The sequence below is a fragment of the Hypanus sabinus genome, chromosome 17, assembly GCF_030144855.1.
Source record: "Hypanus sabinus isolate sHypSab1 chromosome 17, sHypSab1.hap1, whole genome shotgun sequence".
Classification (NCBI taxonomy): Eukaryota; Metazoa; Chordata; class Chondrichthyes; order Myliobatiformes; family Dasyatidae; genus Hypanus; species Hypanus sabinus.
Genome location: NC_082722.1, coordinates 78,793,105 through 78,813,271, shown reverse-complemented (window position 1 = coordinate 78,813,271; position 20,167 = coordinate 78,793,105). Strand labels below are relative to the sequence as shown.

General features: G+C 41.2%; 1 protein-coding gene across 1 annotated transcript in view; it reads left to right on the top strand.

Moving 5' to 3' along the window:
- The window catches only part of terb1 (telomere repeat binding bouquet formation protein 1), a 162,200-nt gene that overhangs the window by 103,381 nt on the left and 38,652 nt on the right, over nt 1-20,167 (top strand). Inside the window, exon 13 of the mRNA XM_059992441.1 lies at nt 5,739-5,799. Coding sequence (XP_059848424.1) covers nt 5,739-5,799 — 61 coding nt within the window. The remainder of the gene's footprint in view (nt 1-5,738; nt 5,800-20,167) is intronic.

Below are 20,167 nucleotides of genomic sequence, written 5' to 3'. Positions count from 1 at the left end.
TAACTTTGCCGTATCTAATCTGTTAAGGCCTTTTAACATTTGGAATGTTTCTGTGAACCCCCCCCCCCCCCCCACCATTCTCCTGGACTCCAGGGAATACAGCCCAAGAGCTGCCTGACGTTCCTCATACGGTACCCCTTTCATTCCTGGAATCATTCTTGTGAATCTTCTCTGAACCCTCTCCAATGGCAGTATATCCTTTCTAAAATAAGGAGCCCAAAACTGCACACAATACAAGTGTGGTCTCGCGAGTGCCTTATAGAGCCACAACATCACATCCCTGCTCTTTTGCCTTCTTCACAACCGACTTAATCTGGAGATTAACTTATAGGGTATCTAGCACAAGGACTCCAAAAACCCTTTGCATCTCTCCATTTTGAATTCTCTCCCTTTTGAATTCTCTCCCCATCTAAAAAATAGTCTGCCCGTTTATTTCTTCCACCAAAGTACATGACCATACACTTTCCAACATCGTATTCCATTGGCCGCTTCTTTGCCCATTCCCCTAAACTATCTAAGTATCTCTGCAGGCTCTCTGTTTCCTCAACACTACCTGCTTCTCCACCTATCTTTGTATCATCGGCAAATTTAGCCACAGATCCAATAATACTGTAGACCAAATCATTGACATACATCATAAAAAGCAGTGGTCCCAACACCAACTCCTGTGGAACTCCACTGGTAACCAGCAGCCAGCTAGAATAGGATCCTTTTATTCCCACTGTCTGATTTTTGCTGACCAGCCAATGCTCCACCCATACTAGTAACTTCCTTGTAATTCCATGGGCTCTTTTCTTGCTAAGAAGCCTCATGTGCGGCACCTTGTCAAAGGCCTTCTGAAAATCCAAGTATACCACGTCTATTGCATCTCCTTTGTCTACCCTGCTTGTAATTTCCTCAAAGAATTGCAGTCGGTTTGTCAGGCAGGGTTTTCCTTTCAGGAAACCATGCTGGCTTTGGCCTATCTTGTCATGTGCCTCAGTTACTCTGTTAACTCATTCCTGACTATTGATTCATTGATTCCAACAACTTTCCAGCCACTGATGTCAGGCTAACAGATCTATAGTTTCCTTTCTGCTGCCTCCCATCCTTCTTAAATAGTGGAGCAACATTTGCAATTTTCCACTCATCTGGTATCGATTCTTGAAAGATCATCATTAATGCCTCCCAATCTCTCCAGCTACTTCCTTCAGAGCCCAAGAGTGCATTCCATCAGGTTCAGGAGATTTATCCACCCTCAAACCATTAAGTTTCCTGAGCACCTTCTCAGTTGTAATTTTCACTGCACAAATTTCACTTTCCTGACACTCTTGAATGTCCGGTATACTGCAGACATCTTCCACTGTGAAATCTGATGCAAAATACGCACTCGGTTCCCCTGCCATCTCTGCATCTCTCATCACAATATCTCTAGCGTCACTTTGTATTGATCCTATATCTACCCTCGACTCTCTTTTACACTTTATATACTTAAAAAAGCTTTTAGTATCTTCTTTCATATTAGCTGCCAGCTTCCTCTCATACTGAATCTTTTCTTCCAAATGACCTTCTTAGTTTCTTTCTGCAAGTTTTTCAAAGTTCCCCAATCCTCTTATCTTCCCACTAGCTCTGGCTTCCTTGTATGCCTTCTCTTTTGCTTTTACCTTAGCTCTGACTTCACTTGACAGCCATGGTTCCCTTTGAAAATTTCTTCTTACTTGGAATATATCTGTCTTGCACTTCCCTCATTTTTCACAGAAACTCCAGCCATTGCTGCTCTGCTGTCCTTCCTGTATATGTCTCTTTCCAGTCAACTTCGGCCAGTTCCCCTCTCATGCTATTGTAGGTCTTCGGGTTTAATAGAATGTTCTGAATGCTCTCCATAGGGGGAAAAATATCTTGAGCTCTAAAAGACATTGAAACAAATGTCCAAAAGATATTAAGGAAGAGAGAGAACTAAAGAGGCACAGGATGTTAGGGAGGGTGTGCTAAAATAAAGGGCAAGGAAAGTGCAATAAAAAATATAAATGGTAAGGGAGGGTTTGTAGGTTTGAGCTAAATATTGAAATTAATGGATCACAGGATCTTGTGTATTAAAAACATCTGAATGTAAGGAATACAAGTGAATCTGTAGATGCTGGAAATAAATAAAAACACAAAATGCTGGCAGAACTCAGCAGGCCAGACAGCATCTATGGGAGGAGGTAGTGATGAAGGAGTTGATGAAGGGTTTCAGCCCGAAACATCGTCACTACCTCCTCCCATTGATGCTGTCTGGCCTGCTGAGTTCTGCCAGCATTTTGTGTTTGAATGTAAGGAATATTTCCCTTTTACACTTGAAGATAAAGGATAAGAAATCACGATTCCATGTGCTAAAAACACTCCTTAATGGACATTATAGTCTAAGTGGCTATTCTCTGTGATTAAGGGGAACAAGAATCATCACAGTTACTTCACTCCCATCTTGCCTAATCTCTACCAGTTGCAGGGACCACAGTTGAATCCCACCACACCAACATAAATAAACCTCGGCAATCTATGTCAGGGTTGCAGAAATTATTCTGAGATTCCAAGTTCTGTGATGGTTGAATAATACTCAGCTCCACCTTCTTCTGAGCTGAAACATTGGTGGCCTGGGTCAAGCAGAGCTGGGACCACTGAGCAGACCCAGTTGCTCACATACAGACAGTGAGACTGGCTGACAGCCGCTCTTTCCATGCCTGCTCACTCTCCCTTTACAGCTGATCTATGATTCTCTCCCACGCACTTATTGTTCATTTACCAACTTATGAATAGTTCTCAGGAACAGAATGTTGTTGTAACCTGGGGCTACTTGTAATAAGCAGCCACGTGGAGCCCTGCTGCAGCTTCTGTATTAATTAACCATTTTGAAAATATTTTTATATTATTTTACTTAATTTTGTTCTTCATTAATTGTCCCTAAACCAGCTGACCAACACCACTAGCAACGTGGATGTATACCACACAACTACAGCACCAAGTGCACTTGAACATCCAAACTTTTGGTTTTGTGACTCTTCACTAAAGGGAATGAAACAGACGGTGAAAGAAGATGCTTCAATTAAACACTGCAGAGAACAGCAATGCTTGAATGAACAGTATGTGGACATTACAAAAACAAATGGATGGAAAAGATATGAAACAATTCAGGATTTTACTCCAGCACAAAAAAAATTAGATATCTGTCAAGGAGTAACTGGATACATAGAAGGAGGTTCTGTTATTCCAACATTCAAATCATCCAGTTTTGTTAAAGAATACAAGCATCAACACCAGGATCAGCAGTTAATGGTGTGGCACTTATTTAGTTAGTCTAAATCCTTATACTCTAGTAGTTTTTCTATGAAGAAATTTATTTTGATTATAATATACATTTTTTGATTTGCAGTCTATTTTGATATAATAATATACAATATATGGGTAATAGTTACCTAATTGCTTTCCCTTACCTTCTTACTTTGAAGCAAACCTTTATTCTCAATTCTATTTTGAAAATAATTTACAATATAAAGATTTGCTCTCCTCTTTTGTTTGAACACTTAGAATGATGCTGATGTGCAAGGTTAAAGGCTTTTTGCCTTTCCTCGACAGTAACCCCAACTTTTCATTCTTAGTTTGAACCATGACAGCAATTCTTGAAGTATTATTTTGGTATTGAAACAAACCTGAACCACTCTGTGCTTTTAGTATTGTATACTGACAGACAGACATACTTTATTGATCCTGAGGGAAATTGGGTTTTGTTACAGCCGCACCAACCAAGAATAGTGAAGAAATATAGCAATATAAAACCATAAATAATTAAATAATATTAAGTTAATCATGCCAAGTGGAAATAAGTTCAGGACCAGCCTATTGGCTCGGGGTGGCTGCCACTCTGAGGGAGGAGTTGTAAAATTTGATGGCCACAGGTAGGAATGTCTTCCTATGACACTCAGTGTTACATCTCAGTGGAATGAGTCCCTGGCTGAATGTACTCCTGTGCCTAACCAGTACATTATGGAGTGGATGAGAGTCATTGTCCAAGATGGCATGCAACTTGGACAGCATCCTCTTTTCAGACACCACCGTCAGAGAGTCCAGTTCCACCCCCACATCATCACTAGCCTTACGAATGAGTTTGTTGATTCTGTTGGTGTCTGCTACCCTCAGCCTGCTGCCTCAGCACACAACAGCAAACATGATAGCACTGGCCACCACAGCCTCATAGAACATCCTCAGCATCGTCTGGCAGATGTTAAAGGACCTCATTCTCCTCAGGAAGTAGAGACAGCTCTGACCCTTCTTGTAGACAGCCTCAGTGTTCTTTGACCAGTCCAGTTTGTTGTCCATTCGTATCGCCAGGTATTTGTAATCCTCCACTATGTCCACACTGACCCCTTAGATGAAAACAGGGGTCACTGGTGCCTTAGCCCTCCTCAGGTCCACCACCAGCTCCTTAGTCTTTTTCACATTAAGCTACAGATGATTGTGCTTTCACCATGTGACAAAGTTTCCCACCGTAGCCCTGTACTCAGCCTCATCTCCCTTGCTGATGCATCCAACTATGGCAGATCAAGTGTGAATACATTGGCTAATTTATCCTGTTTTGCACCATTATACCAGCTAAGGCAGCACACATCAATAACATCAGAATCAGGATTAATATCACTAGCATATGTCGTGAAATTTGTTAACTTGCAATCCAATGAAATACGTGATAAATAAGTAAAGGAAAAAACTGATTTACACTAACTATATATGCATATTAAATAGTTAAGTTAAAATTAGTGCAAAAAAAGTAGTTAGTGTTCATGGTTTCAATATCCATTTAGAAATTAGATGGCAGAGGGGAAGAAGCTGTTCCTGTATTGCTGAATGTATGCCTTCAGGCTTCTCTACCTCCTTCCCATCTGTAACAATGAGAAGAAGGCATGTCCTGAATGGTAAGGGTCATTAATGATGGGCACTGCCTTCCTAAGGTACCATTCCTGGATGTCTTAGATACTATGGAGGCTAGTACCTATGTTGGAGCTGACTAATTTTACAAGTTCCTGCAACTTAACTTCAATCTTGTGCAGTAGCCCCCATACTAGATGGTGATGCGGCCAATCAGAATGCTCCCCATGTTACATTTGTAGAAGTTTTCAAGTGTTTTTGTTGACAAATCAAATCCTCCTCAAACTCCTAATGAAATATAGCTGCTCTTTTGCCTTCTTTATAGCTGCATCAATATGTTATATCCTGGTTAGGCCCTTAGAGATATTGATACTCAGGAACTTGGAAATTGCTTACTCTCTCCACTTCTGATCTGCCTATTAGGATTGGTTTGTGTTCCCTCGTCTTACCCTACCTGAAGTTCATCATCACTTTTTTGGTCTTGCTGACGTTGATGCTGCAACATTGCAACTTATTGGTATCTGTTGCTCCAGTACACCCTTTTGTTACCAGTTGAAGTTCTGCTAACAATTGTTGTATTATGAGCAAGTTTATAGATGGCATTTAAACTGTGCTGAGCCACATGGTCATGGGTGTAGAGAGAGTCGATCAGTGGGCTAAGGGCACATCCCTGTAGAATATGTATGTAGAACACACAGGGTAAGCAATTACATATAATAACAATCTATATTACTGCAAGATGGCATTTTGCCAGCAATGCTTACATCCAAAAACATACAAAGATCTCCATCCTAAGCTTTAATTGTTGAAAGTAAATTGTAAAATAATGTAACTTACATTATATATATTTTCTGTTTTAGGAAAAAGTCAAGCGACAAATATTTGTGGAAGATGATATTCCACGGGAAGAAATTGGTGAAAGTAACAATTCACTTCAGTCTGATAACATTAAAAGTGATCAAATAAATTTAGATGTCAAAACAAGAAATGAAAATAGTCCGAAGCACAATATGAGCAAAGAGACAGCTTGCAGCAAAGGGCCTCAAGACATCTCTGACACTCAGAACAGAGATTGGTTTCCAGAAACTGATGAGCAACTTGACAAAATGTCTTGGGCTGTGACGTGTAGAAAGGCTATTGATCAACCAGTAGCAGTGCTAGAGCAGAGAGTACAAAGAACAGGTACATCAATGGAAGAGCAAAACCCCAGGGATAAGCAGGAATGTAAACAGAGGTATGTCACCACTTGTGATGAGTAAGTTAGAAAAGTATTGTCATTAAAGGATGAAATTAAAATTGCAATGCTGTTTCACTGAAGTATAAAATGTGCAGCGAGCCTGTTAGCATCTGAAAGAAAAAGATGTAAAAGGTTGATCTTTAGTACTAATGATATACTGGTTATTCATTTTACTGATGTTTGTGAAGTCTTTGCAAAATGCCAATCCATATGCCTGTAAAATGGTAGTCTCTCCATTGCACATCTCTAGGATGTCCTGAGGGCATTAAAAGATACTCTTTGGGTGCTGAAGGATTGAGATGAGTAGAACCAAACTTCAGAAATGGAGGTTAACACACACACACACATTACATGCTTTGTGCATTAAGCTTATATAACAATGATCACATTTCTAACCCAGGATCGTTCCCATCATATGCATAACTGGCTCATATTTTGCCTACAAGTGGAATGCAGATTTAATTTGGCTTTTGAACCACGTGATTTAGATTTTGGGGCTTATTGAAATTTTTAGAATTTAAATTGAATAGCCAGAGAATGATTTACAGAAAGAGCTTTCAAGTGAACAAATGGTTTATAATTGCACTCTCAAATTATGGCCCTGCTATATTTTCTTTCATTTTGTATTGAGCAAATGGTGTCCATTCCAAAATCCAAGAGGAGATTGTCATTGCACCCTTAGCCAGTTTTTCTCAATGCCGTAAAGTACTTCAGATGGCTTTGAAACAAAACTCGGAAATGCTGGCAAAACTCAGCTGGTCAGGTAGCATCTGTTGAAAAAGAACATTACAATTTTTGGATTTATGATTCTCTGTCAGAGCTCCACTCTGAGGAAGATTCTCTCAAACTGTTTCTCTTTTCACAGATGCTTCCTAACCTGATTTTTGCAGCTTTTTCACTTTGTTTTCAGATTTCCAGTCTCTGCAGTTCTATTATTCTCAATCTGTTTTGCCAGTGGATGACATTAGTGAATCTTTTTCCAGGATAATTATTTGGAAAATTTCTGTCTGATTTTTTATTTTGAAGACTTGACCAAATAAGTACTTTACATCATTCTAAACCAAGGATGCAATGAAAGATGTAATTGGATGAGCTAAGAATTGCTAAAGTTGAGGTACAAAAAAGATAACTGCACTTACAGTGAGTAAATCACCTGGTCCAACTGAGTGCCAAGTTACTGGCAAGGGAGGAAAGAGCAAAAGTTGCAAAGACCCTGGCTATTATCTTGCAAAGTTCTGTAGATTCAGGACAGTTGCCTGATTATTGAAAACTGTATCTTGCTGCAGAATGGCACAACAAAATGCAAAATTACGTTCTCAGTCCTCATTCAAAAAATGCAGGCATAAACCCAGTAACATAGACCAGTTAACCCTAGACCAGTTGGTTTAGCCTCAGTAATAGGGACAATTAGTATTTGAACAAATGCATATAGTTTAGAGAAAGCCAGCATGGATTTATTAAAAGCACACGAAGTCCAAGTAATTTGTAGAGATGATTTCTGTGGTAGAAGAAATGATCAATCAGGAAGTGGGGTTATTACTGTATTTATAGGCACTACATATACTTTTGTCAGCAAGGTTGAAGACCAAGGAATAAAAGGGATCATAGGGCCATGAATAGAAAATGAGTTAGGGAACAGGAAGCATGAGGGTAATAATGAGAGGTTGTTTTCATATTACAGAATCTCCCAGAGCCAGTAATAGTTCCACTACTTCTCCTAATTTACATTAATGATTGGGGTGTGGTTCCCAAATATGAAGATGACACAAAACTTGAAGGTGAAGTGAAATGTGAGAGAGAATGTAATAGTTAGGGGAGCGGCCTTGTCGAGGGAAGTGCCTGGTGAGAAAAGTGCGAGTCTTTGGCTCGACAGTCTTCGGCGAGGAGGCTGAGGGAGGAGACTACGCCACAGTTGGAGAGGGTGAGAGGTGGTGAAGAGATGACAGGTAATCTGATTCAGTGTCATGCTTGCCTGAAGTGGGAGGTCAGGAACACTGATGGTGCCTCCGGCTGCTACAACTGTGATAAGTGTGTCCAGGTTCAGCTCCTGAAGGACCGTGTTGGGCCACTGGAGAAGCAACTGAATGACCTCAGGTTCATCCGGGAAAATGAGAGTTTTCTGAACAGGACCTACAGCGAGATCGTTACACCGACTATACCGGAAGAGAGAAGGGCGACAATGAGGAAAGCATGGATGCTTGGAGTACAGGAGACCCCAGGGGATGTATCTCTTGAAAACAGGTTTACCCTCTTGGAAGCTGTCGGGACAGAAGACACTGCCAGTCTGAGAGGCGACAGGTCAGTGAGTCAAAAATTGGCGCTGAAGCAAAGCCAAGGAGACAGACATCAGGCAGAGCTGTGGTAGTAGGGGACTCCATGGTGAGAGGTACAGAAAGGGGTTTCTGCGGCAACAGGCGGGATTTAAGGATGGTGTGTTGCCTCCCTGGTGCCAGGATTCAGGACGTCACGGACCGATTGCAGGGCATCCTCAAGGGTGAAGGTGAACAGCTGGAAGCGGTAGTGTATGTCAGCACAAATGATGTTGGGAAGAAGAGGAAAGAAATTCTTCAATATGACTTCAGAGAACTTGGAAGAAGGCTGAAAAGCAGCACTTCCAGGGTGGTTATCTCCAGTTTGCTTCCGGTTCCTCATGCTGGTGAGGGCAGGAACAGGGAGATAAGCAATCTGAATGTGTGGCTGAGGAGCTGGTGCAGGAAGTGGGGATTTAGATTCTTAGACCACTGGGATCTGTTTTGGGGAAAGGATGAATTGTACAAAAGGGACAGGTTGCACCTTAACAGGCAGGGGACCAGCATTCTGGCAGGCAGGTTTGCCATTGCTACATGGGTGTGTTTAAACTAAGTGGGGGGGAGGGAGAAGACGAACTGGAAATATAAGGATGGAGCTAAAGGGAAAGAGAATAAGAAAAGTTAAGAAAGACAACAAAATTAACAGGGCAGAAGGGTCAGGAAGAGTTTGGACAGTATGGCCAAGTGCAATAGGAATCGATGTGAAAGGTGAGGGGAGTAATGGATTAAAAATATTATATATGAATGCACGAAGTATAAGAAATAAAGTGGATGAGCTTGAGGCTCAGTTGGAAATTGGCAAATATGATATTGGAGGAATAACAGAGACATGCTGCAAGAGGACCAGGGCTGGAAAATGAATATTCAAGGGTATACAGACAGGTGGGCAGAGGGGGTGGGGTGGCTCTGTTGGTGAGGAATGAAATTCAGTCCCTTGCGAGGGGTGACAGGGAATCAGGAGATGTAGAGTCAATATGGATAGAACTGAGAAATTGTAAGGGCAGAAAGACCCTAATGGGAGTTATCTGCAGGCCCCCAAACAGTCGCCTGGATATAAGGTGCAAGTTGAATCAAGAGTTAAAATTGGCATGTCACAAAGGTAATGCTACGGTTGTAATGGGGAATTTCAACATGCAGGTAGACTGGGAAAATCAGGTTGGTACTGGACCCCAAGAAAGGGAGTTTGTGGAGTGCCTCTGAGGTGGATTCTTAGTGCAGCTTGTACTGGAGCCTACCAGGGAGAAGGCAATTCTGGATTTAGTGTTGTGTAATGAACCAGATTTGATAAGGGAACTCAGGTAAAGGAGCCATCAGGAGGTAGTGACCATATGATGTTTTAATCTACAATTTGACAGGGAGAAGGGAAAATTGGAAGTGTCAGTATTACAGTTGAGCAAAGGGGACTATGGAGCCATGAAGGAGGAGCTGGCCAAAGTTGACTGGAAAGATACCCTAGCAGGGATGACAGTGGAACAACAATGTCAGGTATTTCTGAGAATAGCACAGAAGGTGCAGGATCAGTTCATTCCAAAGAGGAAGAAAGATTCTAAGGGGACCGTGGCTGACAAGGGAAGTCAAGGACAGTCTAAAAATAAAAGAGAAGAAGTATAACATAGCAAAGATAAGTGGGAAGCCAGAGGATTGGGAAACTTTTAAAGAGCAACAGAAGATAACTAAAAAGGCAATATGGGGAGAAAAGATGAGGTATGAAGGTAAGCTAGCCAAGAATATAAAGGAGGACAGTAAAAGTTTCTTTAGGTATGTGAAGGGGAAAAAATTAGTTAAAACCAAAGTTGAGCCCTTGAAGACAGAAACAGGTGAATTTATTATGGGGAACAAGGAAGTGGCAAACAAGTGGGACAGGTACTTTGGATCTGTCTTCACTAGGGAAAACACAGACAATCTCCCATATGTGATAGTGGCCAGAGGACCTAGGGTAATGGAGGAACTGAAGGAAATTCTCATAAGGCAGAAATTGATGTTGGGTAGTCTGATGGGACCGAAGGCTGATAAATCCCCAGGGCCTGATGGTCTGCATCCCAGGGTACTTAAGGAGGTGGCTCTAGAAATCGTGGATGCATTGGTAATCACTTTCCAATGTTCTGTAGATTCAGGATCAGTTCCTGTGGATTGGAGGGTAACTAATGTTATCCCACTTTTTAAGAAAGGAGGGAGAGAGGAAACAGGGAATTATAGACCAGTCAGCCTGACATTGGTGGTGGGAAAGATGCTTGAGTCAATTATAAAAGATGAAATTGCGGCACATTTGGATAGCAGTAACAGGATCGGTCCGAGTCAGCATGGATTTACAAAGGGGAAATCACGCTTGACTAATCTTTTGGAATTTTTTGAGGATGTAACTATGGAAATGGACAAGGGAGAACCAGTGGATGTAGTGTACCTGGACTTTCAGAAAGCCTTTGATAAGGTCCTACATAGGAGATTAGTGGGCAAAATTAGAGTACATGGTATTGGGGGTAGGGTACTGACATGGATAGAAAATTGGTTGGCAGACAGGAAACAAAGAGTTGGAATTAATGGGTTCCTTTCAGAATGGCAGGCAGTGACTAGTGGGGTATCACAAGGCTCAGTGCTAGGACCACAGCTATTCACAATATACATTAATGATTTAGATGAAGGGATTAAAAGTAACATTAGCAAATTTGCAGATGACACAAAGCTGGGTGGCAGTGTGAAATGTGAGGAGGATGTTAGGAGAATGCAAGGTGACTTGGACAGGTTGGGTGAGTGGGCAGATGCAGTTTAATGTGAATAAATGTGAGGTTATCCACTTTGGTGGCAAGAACAGGAAGGCAGATTACTACCTGAATGGTGTCAAGTTAGGACAAGGGGAAGTACAATGAGATCTAGGTGTCCTTGTTCATCAGTCACTGAAAGTAAGCATGCAGATACAGCAGTCAGTGAAGAAAGCTAATGGCATGTTGGCCTTCATAACAAGGGGAGTTGCGTATAGGAGCAAGGAGGTCCTTCTGCAGTTGTATAGGGCCCTGGTGAGGCCACACCTGGAGTAATGTGTGCAGTTTTGGTCACCAAATTTGAGGAAGGACATTCTTGCTATTGAAGGAGTGCAGCGTAGGTTCACGAGGTTAATGCCTGGGATGGCGGGACTGTCATGCATTAAAAGATTGGAGCGACTGGGCTTGTATACACTGGAATTTAGAAGGCTGAGGGGGGATCTGATTGAAACATATAAGATTATTAAGGGATTGGACACGCTAGAGGCAGGAAGCATGTTCGCGATGTTGGGGGAGACCAGAACCAGAGGCCACAATTTAAGAATAAGGGGTAGGCCATTTAGAATGGAGTTCAGGAGTAACTTTTTCACCCAGAGAGTTGTGGATCTGTGGAATGCTCTGCCTCAGAAGGCAATGGAGGCCAACTTTCTGGATGCTTTCAAGAAAGAGTTAGATAGAGTTCTTAAAGATAGTGGAGTCAAGGGATGTGGGGAGAAGGCAGGAACAGGGTACTGATTGTGGATGATCAGCCATGATCACAGTGAATGGTGGTGCTGGCTCAAAGGGCCGAATGCCCTACTCCTGCACCTATTGTCGATTGACTAAGTAGATACAGACATGCTGGCAGAATAGGCAGATATATGGTGGAAGAAATTTAATGCTGAGAGATGTGGTTTCATCTTGGAATGAAGTATGAGACAATGCAATACATTCTAGGTGCTACAGTTCTGAAAATGAACAGATCTGGGGTATAAGTGTGCTGTACATTGTTTGTTGAAAGTGGAGAAGGGCTTTCTATGAGGCAACTTCCAACTGTTGATTAATGCAATTGTTTCAATTCTGACTTGAACTCATGCTAGGCCATAATGTCTTTGAACTGGAGGTGTCCATGGAGCAGGAGAGGGCATGGACCGAAATGTTGGAACAGGAATGATGTGGATTGAAATTAAAATCAATAGCCATTGGGAAATTCTTCTTTTTGCATATGGAGCTGAGGTGCTCAACAAAGTGGTCCTCCGATCTATATCAGGCCTTACCAATGTAGAAGAGGCTGCGTCAGGATCCCATCTGGCTTAGCAGTGATGTGTGCAATGTGCTGGGCATGCTGTGGGCATACTGCACACTGAGCTATAGAGGAAAATTTTGGGAAAGTAGCTTTGATTTGTGGAAAACATTTTGCCACATGAAAGTAATAGGAAGTGTTGACTTACAAGACTTGGCCCAAAACATCGCCTGTACTTTTTTCCATAGATGCTGCCTGGCCTGCTGGATTCCTCCAACAATTTGTTTGAGTTGCTCGGATTTCCTGCATTTGCAGATTTTCTCTTGTTTGTGAGTGGCATGTCTCTATACAACCTAGTGGATCTGATAATTTTCTGGCATCAGTCACATCTGAAAGAGCGAATTAGTTGCAAGAGTAAGGCACTGTGATCCTCAAGCTGATTAGATTGTCACCTACTCCATTCTTTTCCAACCAGTGTAAATTAAAGATTTTAGGTAGAAGCTATAATCTTAATTGAACAGTTAGAAAAAAATAACTTGGAGCGTATTGTGTAGAAATGACAAATGAAACATCTATTTCAAGTTGTCCATTCTAACCTAATATCTTGCACAGATCTGGTGGCTGCGGTTTCAATGCTCAAGTTTATAACTGGTTGCTCCATCATTGAATACAACAGAGTCACTACCACAATTATTATTAATCACTCCACACCCTGCAATGAAGTGGGCCACTGGTGTCATGGGACCTGATCGTGATAGATGATTATGTGGGACTGCCCATACGCTATTGTCTTCTCTTTTCTGCCTCACATTCTCCTTCACCTCTATAGCAGCTTATCATGTGCTATTCTGTGGCTGCTATGGGGAGCATTCTTTCAAGGTCTAACTCCTTTCTTGGTGATCAGAACGGTAATTAGCAGCATACACTGCTGAGGACCCACGACTCCGCCTTCAGAGCAGGCAACAAGGCAGCCCTAACAACAGTAAAGGCCAAACTGTCCCAGGTCATCAGAGGGGCAAAGCGTGCACACACCCAGCGAATCCACAGCCACTTGCAGGACAGCGGCGACACACGGCACACGTGGAAGGGCATCCAGGACATCACCAATTACAGGATAACATCACCTGACTGTGCAGGTGATGCCTCCCTCCCAGATGCACTGAATAACTTCTATGCCCATTTTGTGGCGGAAAATGATGTGGCGGTGAGGAAGTCCACCCCTCCTCCAAATGACCAGATGCTGTGTCTCGCTGTGGCGGATGTGAGAAGAACCATGTGCAGAGTCAACCCACAGAAGGCTGCTGGACCAGAAAACATTCCTGGTAGAGTGCTCAGAGGATGTGCAGACCAGCTAGCAGATGTTCTCACTGACATCTTCAACATCTCCCTGAGCAGCGCCACCATTCCAACGTGCTTCAAGGCAGCCACCAATCGTCCCTGTGCTGAAGAAGTCTTCAGTGTCCTGCCTAAATGATGACCGACCCATTGCACTCACATCCATCATCATGAAGTGTTTTGAGAGGCTCGTCATGAAGCATATCAAGACCCTGCTGCCCCCCTCACTGGACCCCCTGCAGTTTGCAGACCGTCCCACCCGCTCAACAGATGACACCATTGCCATCACCCTCCACCTGGCCCTAACCCACTTGGACAAAAAAGACACATACATTCAAATGCTATTCATGACTTCAGTTCAGCATTCAATACAATCATCCCTCAGAAACTGATTGGAAAGCTGAGCCTACTGGGCCTGAACACCTTCTGCAACTAGATCCTAGACTTCCTGACTGGGAGACCTCAGTCAGTCTGGATCGGGAGCAGCATCTCCAACACCATCACACTGAGCATGGGGGCCCCCAAGGCTGTGTGCTCAGTCCACTGCTGTTCACTCTGCTGACCGACAACTGTGCTGCAACACACAGCTTGAACCACATCATCAAGTTCGCTGATGACATGACCGTGGTGGGTCTCATCAGCAAGAACGACAAGTCAGCTTACAGAGAGGAAGTGCAGTGACCAACGGACTGGTACAGAGCCAACAACCTGTCTCTGAATGTGAACAAAACAAAAGAGATGGTTTTTGACTTCAGGAGGGCACAGAATGACCACTCCCCACTGAACATCAACGGCTCCTCGGTAGAAATCGTTAAGAGCACCAAATTTCTTGGTGTTCACCTGGCAGAGAATCTCACCTGGTCCCTCAACACCAACTCCATAGCAAAGAAAGCCCAGCAGCGTCTCTACTTTCTGCGAAGGCTGAGGAAAGTCCATCTCCCACCCCTCATCCTCATCACATTTTACAGGAGTTGTATTGAGAGCATCCTGAGCAGCTGAATCACTGCCTGGTTCGGAAATTGCACCATCTCGGATCTCAAGACCCTGCAGCAGATAGTGAGGTCAGCTGAGAAGATCATCGGGGTCTCTCTTCCCGCCATTACGGACATTTACACTACACGCTGCATCTGCAAAGCAAACAGCATTATGAAGGACCCCACGCACCCCTCATAAAAACTCTTCTCCCTTCTGCCGTCTGCGAAAAGGCACAGAAGCATTCGGGCTCTCACGACCAGACTATGTAACAGTTTCTTCCCCCAAGCTATTAGACTCCTCAATACCCAAAGCCTGGACCTTACTGCTCTATTGTCCTGTTTATTATTTACTGTACTGCCTGCACTGTTTTGTGCACTTTATGTAGTCCTGGGTAGGACTGTAGTCTAGTGTAGTTTTTTTCTGTGTTTTTTATGTAGTTCAGTCTAGTTTTTGTACTGTGTCATGTAACACCATGGTCCTGAAAAAACATCGTCTCATTTTTACTATGTACTGTACCAGCTGTTATGGTCGAAATGACAATAAAAGTGACTTGACTTGACTTGAAATATGTGAGAGTTGGGAACTTCCCATACAACTCCCACCAGGAACCACACAAATTACATCTTAGCAGAATTCTTGTTATGCTTTTATGGGTGATCCATTTAAATGTTAGCACCATATGCAGTGCCTGTTTAGTGCACCAGTAGATAGTAAAATCCAATTTCTGTGCAACAGAATATGACAAAATATTATAACAGGAAATAATGTTCTCTATGCAGAAACTATGTGCAAATATATGATTTATATATAATATTGCAGAGTTTCTGAAGTAGTGTGTTTCCTTTTACTTTTTATAGATTTACGGTTCCTTCTTTAAATCCAAACTAGGTATTACAATGTTCATGATTGTTTTTTCCTTTCACAGCCAGGACCAATTCAAAAGACCTGCTCCAACTAAGGAAAGAAAAAGCAAACAGAAAAACACTGGTAAAGAGCACTTCTCAACCAAAGTTGAATTATAATAGCATAAGAAAATCCTTGAATCAATTGGAGAAATTGTTCAATTTATATAAGTGATATACAGAAACATTAAGAGGAAATCATCTATGCATGTCTATCTGTTATGAATTCTAGAAATGTTAAGGTAATTAATATTCTAAATCATAAATTAAGTTTCTTAATAAAATTATATCTAGGTAATTATTTAAAATACATTTTGGTAAACCGCATTGAAGAGTGGTGAATATTTATCTGAATTAGCTAGTCTTGGCATGGAAGCAAAAATGTTGGTATCCTTTTGACACACAAGGAAAAACAGTCTGAAGATTTCCATGCTGATTTGTGATGACAGTGTTGGAATTTTAGGCTGACTTGGCTGTGTGTATCCTTAGGACACTAACACCTGTTTTAATTCCCTCTCTCACATCTCAGCTCAACTATTCAAGTAGAAAATGGAATCACTGTGCTCTGCTTCACCTGGTTACATAATATTTTAATTGACTAAGCATCTGATCTGTAAATTTTAGGTCGCAACACAGGGTAGAGAGGAAAGATAATAAATCTAGAAAATTCATATGCAAGTTTCATTTATACAAAGCAGAATAGCTCATAAGAAAAGCAGGAGTTGACCCTTTTTTTCCATTCAATAAGGTTATGGCTGATATGATCTTGGCTTTAGATAAGATTGAAAAAGTGAAGAGAAAATTTAAAATGATGTTGCAGGAATGGAGGACCTGAGTTATAGGGAAGGGTTGACTAGGTTAGGACTTTATTCTCTAAAATGTAGAAGTTTGAGGGGAGATTTGATAGAGGTATACAAACTTATGATGGGCATAGAGAGAGTAAATGCAGGCAGGTTTATTCCCTAAAGCATAAAACAAAAGAGCAGAATTAGGCCATTTGACCCATCACGTCAGCTCCACTATTCCATCGTGATTGATTTATTATCTGTCTTAACTGACCTCTCCTGCCTTTTTTCCCATAACTTTTGATGCCCTGGCTAAACAGGGACCTTTCAACTGGCCTCCACAGCTTTTCTGTGACATTGAATTCCATAGATTTACCACCCTCTGGCTGAAGAAATTCCTCGTCATCTCTGTTCTAAATGGATGTTCCTCTATTCTGAGGCTGTGCCTTCTGGTCCTAAATTCCTCACGATAAGAAACATACTTTCCACATGCACTCTTAAACCTTTAATGAACGAGATCTTTCTATTCAGCAGAATTCTGCAGTCTCTATATTTAAACTATATTCTGTTTTCCCCTCTACCCAAGTGGATAATCTGTCAACAAAATGTTTGCCGACTCATCTAACCTCTGCAGACTCCCCATAATTTCTTTTCCAGCAATTTTGGCTGCAATATACTACAATACCATTATCTAAGTCATTTAATATAGATTGTAAATTTGAGGTCTCAACTTTGATTGTTGTGTATTTAAATTAATTAGAACCCGCCAACCGGAAATGATCCATTTATTTAATTTTAACCCTCTGTTCTTGTTCATTAGCCAGTTCTCTATCTATACTAATGTGTTATCTAGTGTCCTGTAAAAGTATGCAGCCCCCAACTCTTTGTCCTCATAAATAAGTATTAAAAAACAGGAGTTTTGATCAATTTTACTTGGAATTTTTTTTTGTGATCACAAGTTCATTTTTTCACAGTAGAGTCCAAAAACGGAAAATGGCAAAGCATGAAAAACAAAAAATTCAAAAACTGAAGGGTCAGCAGTTCAAAAGTATTCAGCCTCCTTTGCTCAGTACTTAGTTGAACTTCCTCTCATAGCTATAACAGCCAGTAGTTTTTTTTTGGTTAAGTCTCCTGGTGGAACAGGATTTATCCATTCCTCCTTGCAAAATTGTTCAAACTGTGTGTGGTGAACTACATATACCTGTCTGGACACGCCCCCCCCCCCCCCCCCGCTGACTGCTCCTGTGGCTCCTCCCACAGACCCCAGTACCCAGTATAAAGGCTATTGGGGCCTGAGCCCTGCCTCTCAGTCTCCAGGATGTAGCATGGTGGTCAATTGCTGCTTGTTCTTTCTTCCAGTCAATAAAAGCCAATATCTCGCCTCACGTCTCGGAGAGTTATTGATGGTGCATCACTGTGCCAGGTTAGTTGGGACAGCAGTTTTGGAGGTCTTGCCAGAGATTCTCAATTGGGTTCAAGTCAGGACTCTAACTGGGCCACTCAAGGGCATCAATTTATCATTTTTCTTCATTTGCTGAAAGACAAACTTCCTCCCTAGTTTAAGCTTTCTGGCAGAGGATAAATAGCCGGTTTTTATCCAGGATCTCTCTGTATTTAGCAGTATTCATCTCTGCATCAACCCTGACCAGATTTCCAGTCCCTGCGGCTGAAAAGCATCCCCATAGCATGATGCTACTTCCACCATTCTTTGCAGTAGGGATGAGTTACCTGCTGATGCGCAGTATTAGATGTATGCCACACATACTACTTAACGTTGAGGCCAAAATGTTCCACTTTGGTCTCATCCAACCCCAAGGCCTTCTTCACATCTTTTCAGTATCTTCTAAGTAACAATTTGAAAAGTCTTTACGAACAAGAATATGCTATTTTTTGCCAGGGCTTTTTCCTTGCCACTTTTCCACAAATACCATTTTTATGCAAGGTGTTGGAGATTGTGAAGCCATGAATTTAATTTCCAGTTGCACCCACTGACTCTGCAGCTCACTCAGAGTGACTGTTGGTGTCACAGTAGCCTCTCTTCCAAGTGCCATTCTTCTCCAACAACGAAGTTTAAAGGGGTGGCCTGACCTAGGCAGCGTAGCTGTGGTTTCATATTTTCCTACTTTAGCATGATGGACTGCACTGAACTCCAATGTTTATTCAGTGCCTTTGACGTGAATTTGTACCCTTCCCCAGATTTGTGCTTCTGTATTATAATTTCCCTGGTTTGTCTTGAGTGCTCTTTTGTCTTCATTTTGGTTTGGTCTGTTGAAAATCTATCATACTATTGGACCTTACAGATGGTGGGGAAGAATGTATTTATTCTTAAGAATTAATTGAAAACAAGTGATCATCCAAATTTTTACATCAACAAATTGGGTGAGTTGGCAAGGTAATATATTGCATCAGTTAGTGTAGTAATTACAAAGGGATGAATACTTTCTCAGCCTCGCAATTTTGGTTTTTAATTTTCAGTAATTTGTTGACAGGTTTTAGAATTTTTCTTTTGATTTGACATGATGCACAGTATTTTGTAGATTAGCTCAAAAAATCTGACCAATATATTTTAAGTTTTGAAAATGACGCAGTAAAATGTGAATATAGTTGTGGGGGGCTGAATACATTTTTAATGCATGGGCTCTTCCATTGTGTACATTTCACCCTACTGAATGCCATTCACATTTAACCATCCTGTTCCTTACATCCTCAAAGACATTAAATAAATTTGTCACTGATCTTTTTCATTTCATAATTCCACTGTTGACTTAGCTTAATTGTTTTATAATTTAATGAATATCCTGCTACTAGTTTATTAGTAAATGATTTGCCATTTTCCCAATAAGTGATATTGGACTAAGTGGCCCTTGGTTTCCTGCTTTCTATCTTCCTCCTTTGTTGACTAGGAGCATGACTTTTACGATTTTCCACCTTTGGGATCTCTCTAGAATTCTGGGAATTTTGGAATATCACAACTATTTCAGACTTTCATTTCTAAAGCCACTTTTTTCATGAACCTACCATACAAACTTTCTTAGGTCCTTTTTACTATTAGTGTGACTAACATCTTTTCTCTATTTATTCTAAGCTCCACACTCACTTCTGTTCCTGGGTTTTCAACTATTATTGTGATGTTTACAGTGTCTTCTTCTGGATTCAAAATATTTATTCAAAGTCACTGTTATTTCCTTACTTCCTTTTAATTCCACAGCATTTCATCCTCTGAGGGACATATCATTTTCATTCACCAGTCTCTTTTTATGTACATACAGAAATTTTTACAGTCTGTACATTTCTTGCTGGCTTAGTCATAGAATTGATTTTCTCCCTCTTTGTTATTTGTTCAGTCATCCTTTGCTCTTTTCTAAAACAAAAATCTAAATATTTTGGTCTACCATTATTCACAGCATTATATTCCTTTTAGTATAAATGTACTTAATTCTAATCTTAATTGTGTTAGCTAGCCGCAGATGATCATCTCAATAGAATTTATCTCTGTGTAGAACTGTGGAATATCCCCTTAAATGGCTGTCATTGCTTATCTTTTAATTTTCCAAATCCAGTTTAACCAGCTTCACCTTCATACTTTTGAAATAATCTTTATTTAAATTTAAGACACTAGTTTCAGAAATAATATAGGTTTTTCATACTCAAACCAAATACAAAATTGTATCATGTTATCATCACACTTCCCTGGAGAATTATTAACTATGAGAGTATTAATTAGTTCTTTTCCATTGCACAGGATCAGATTTAAAATGCCAGTTCCTT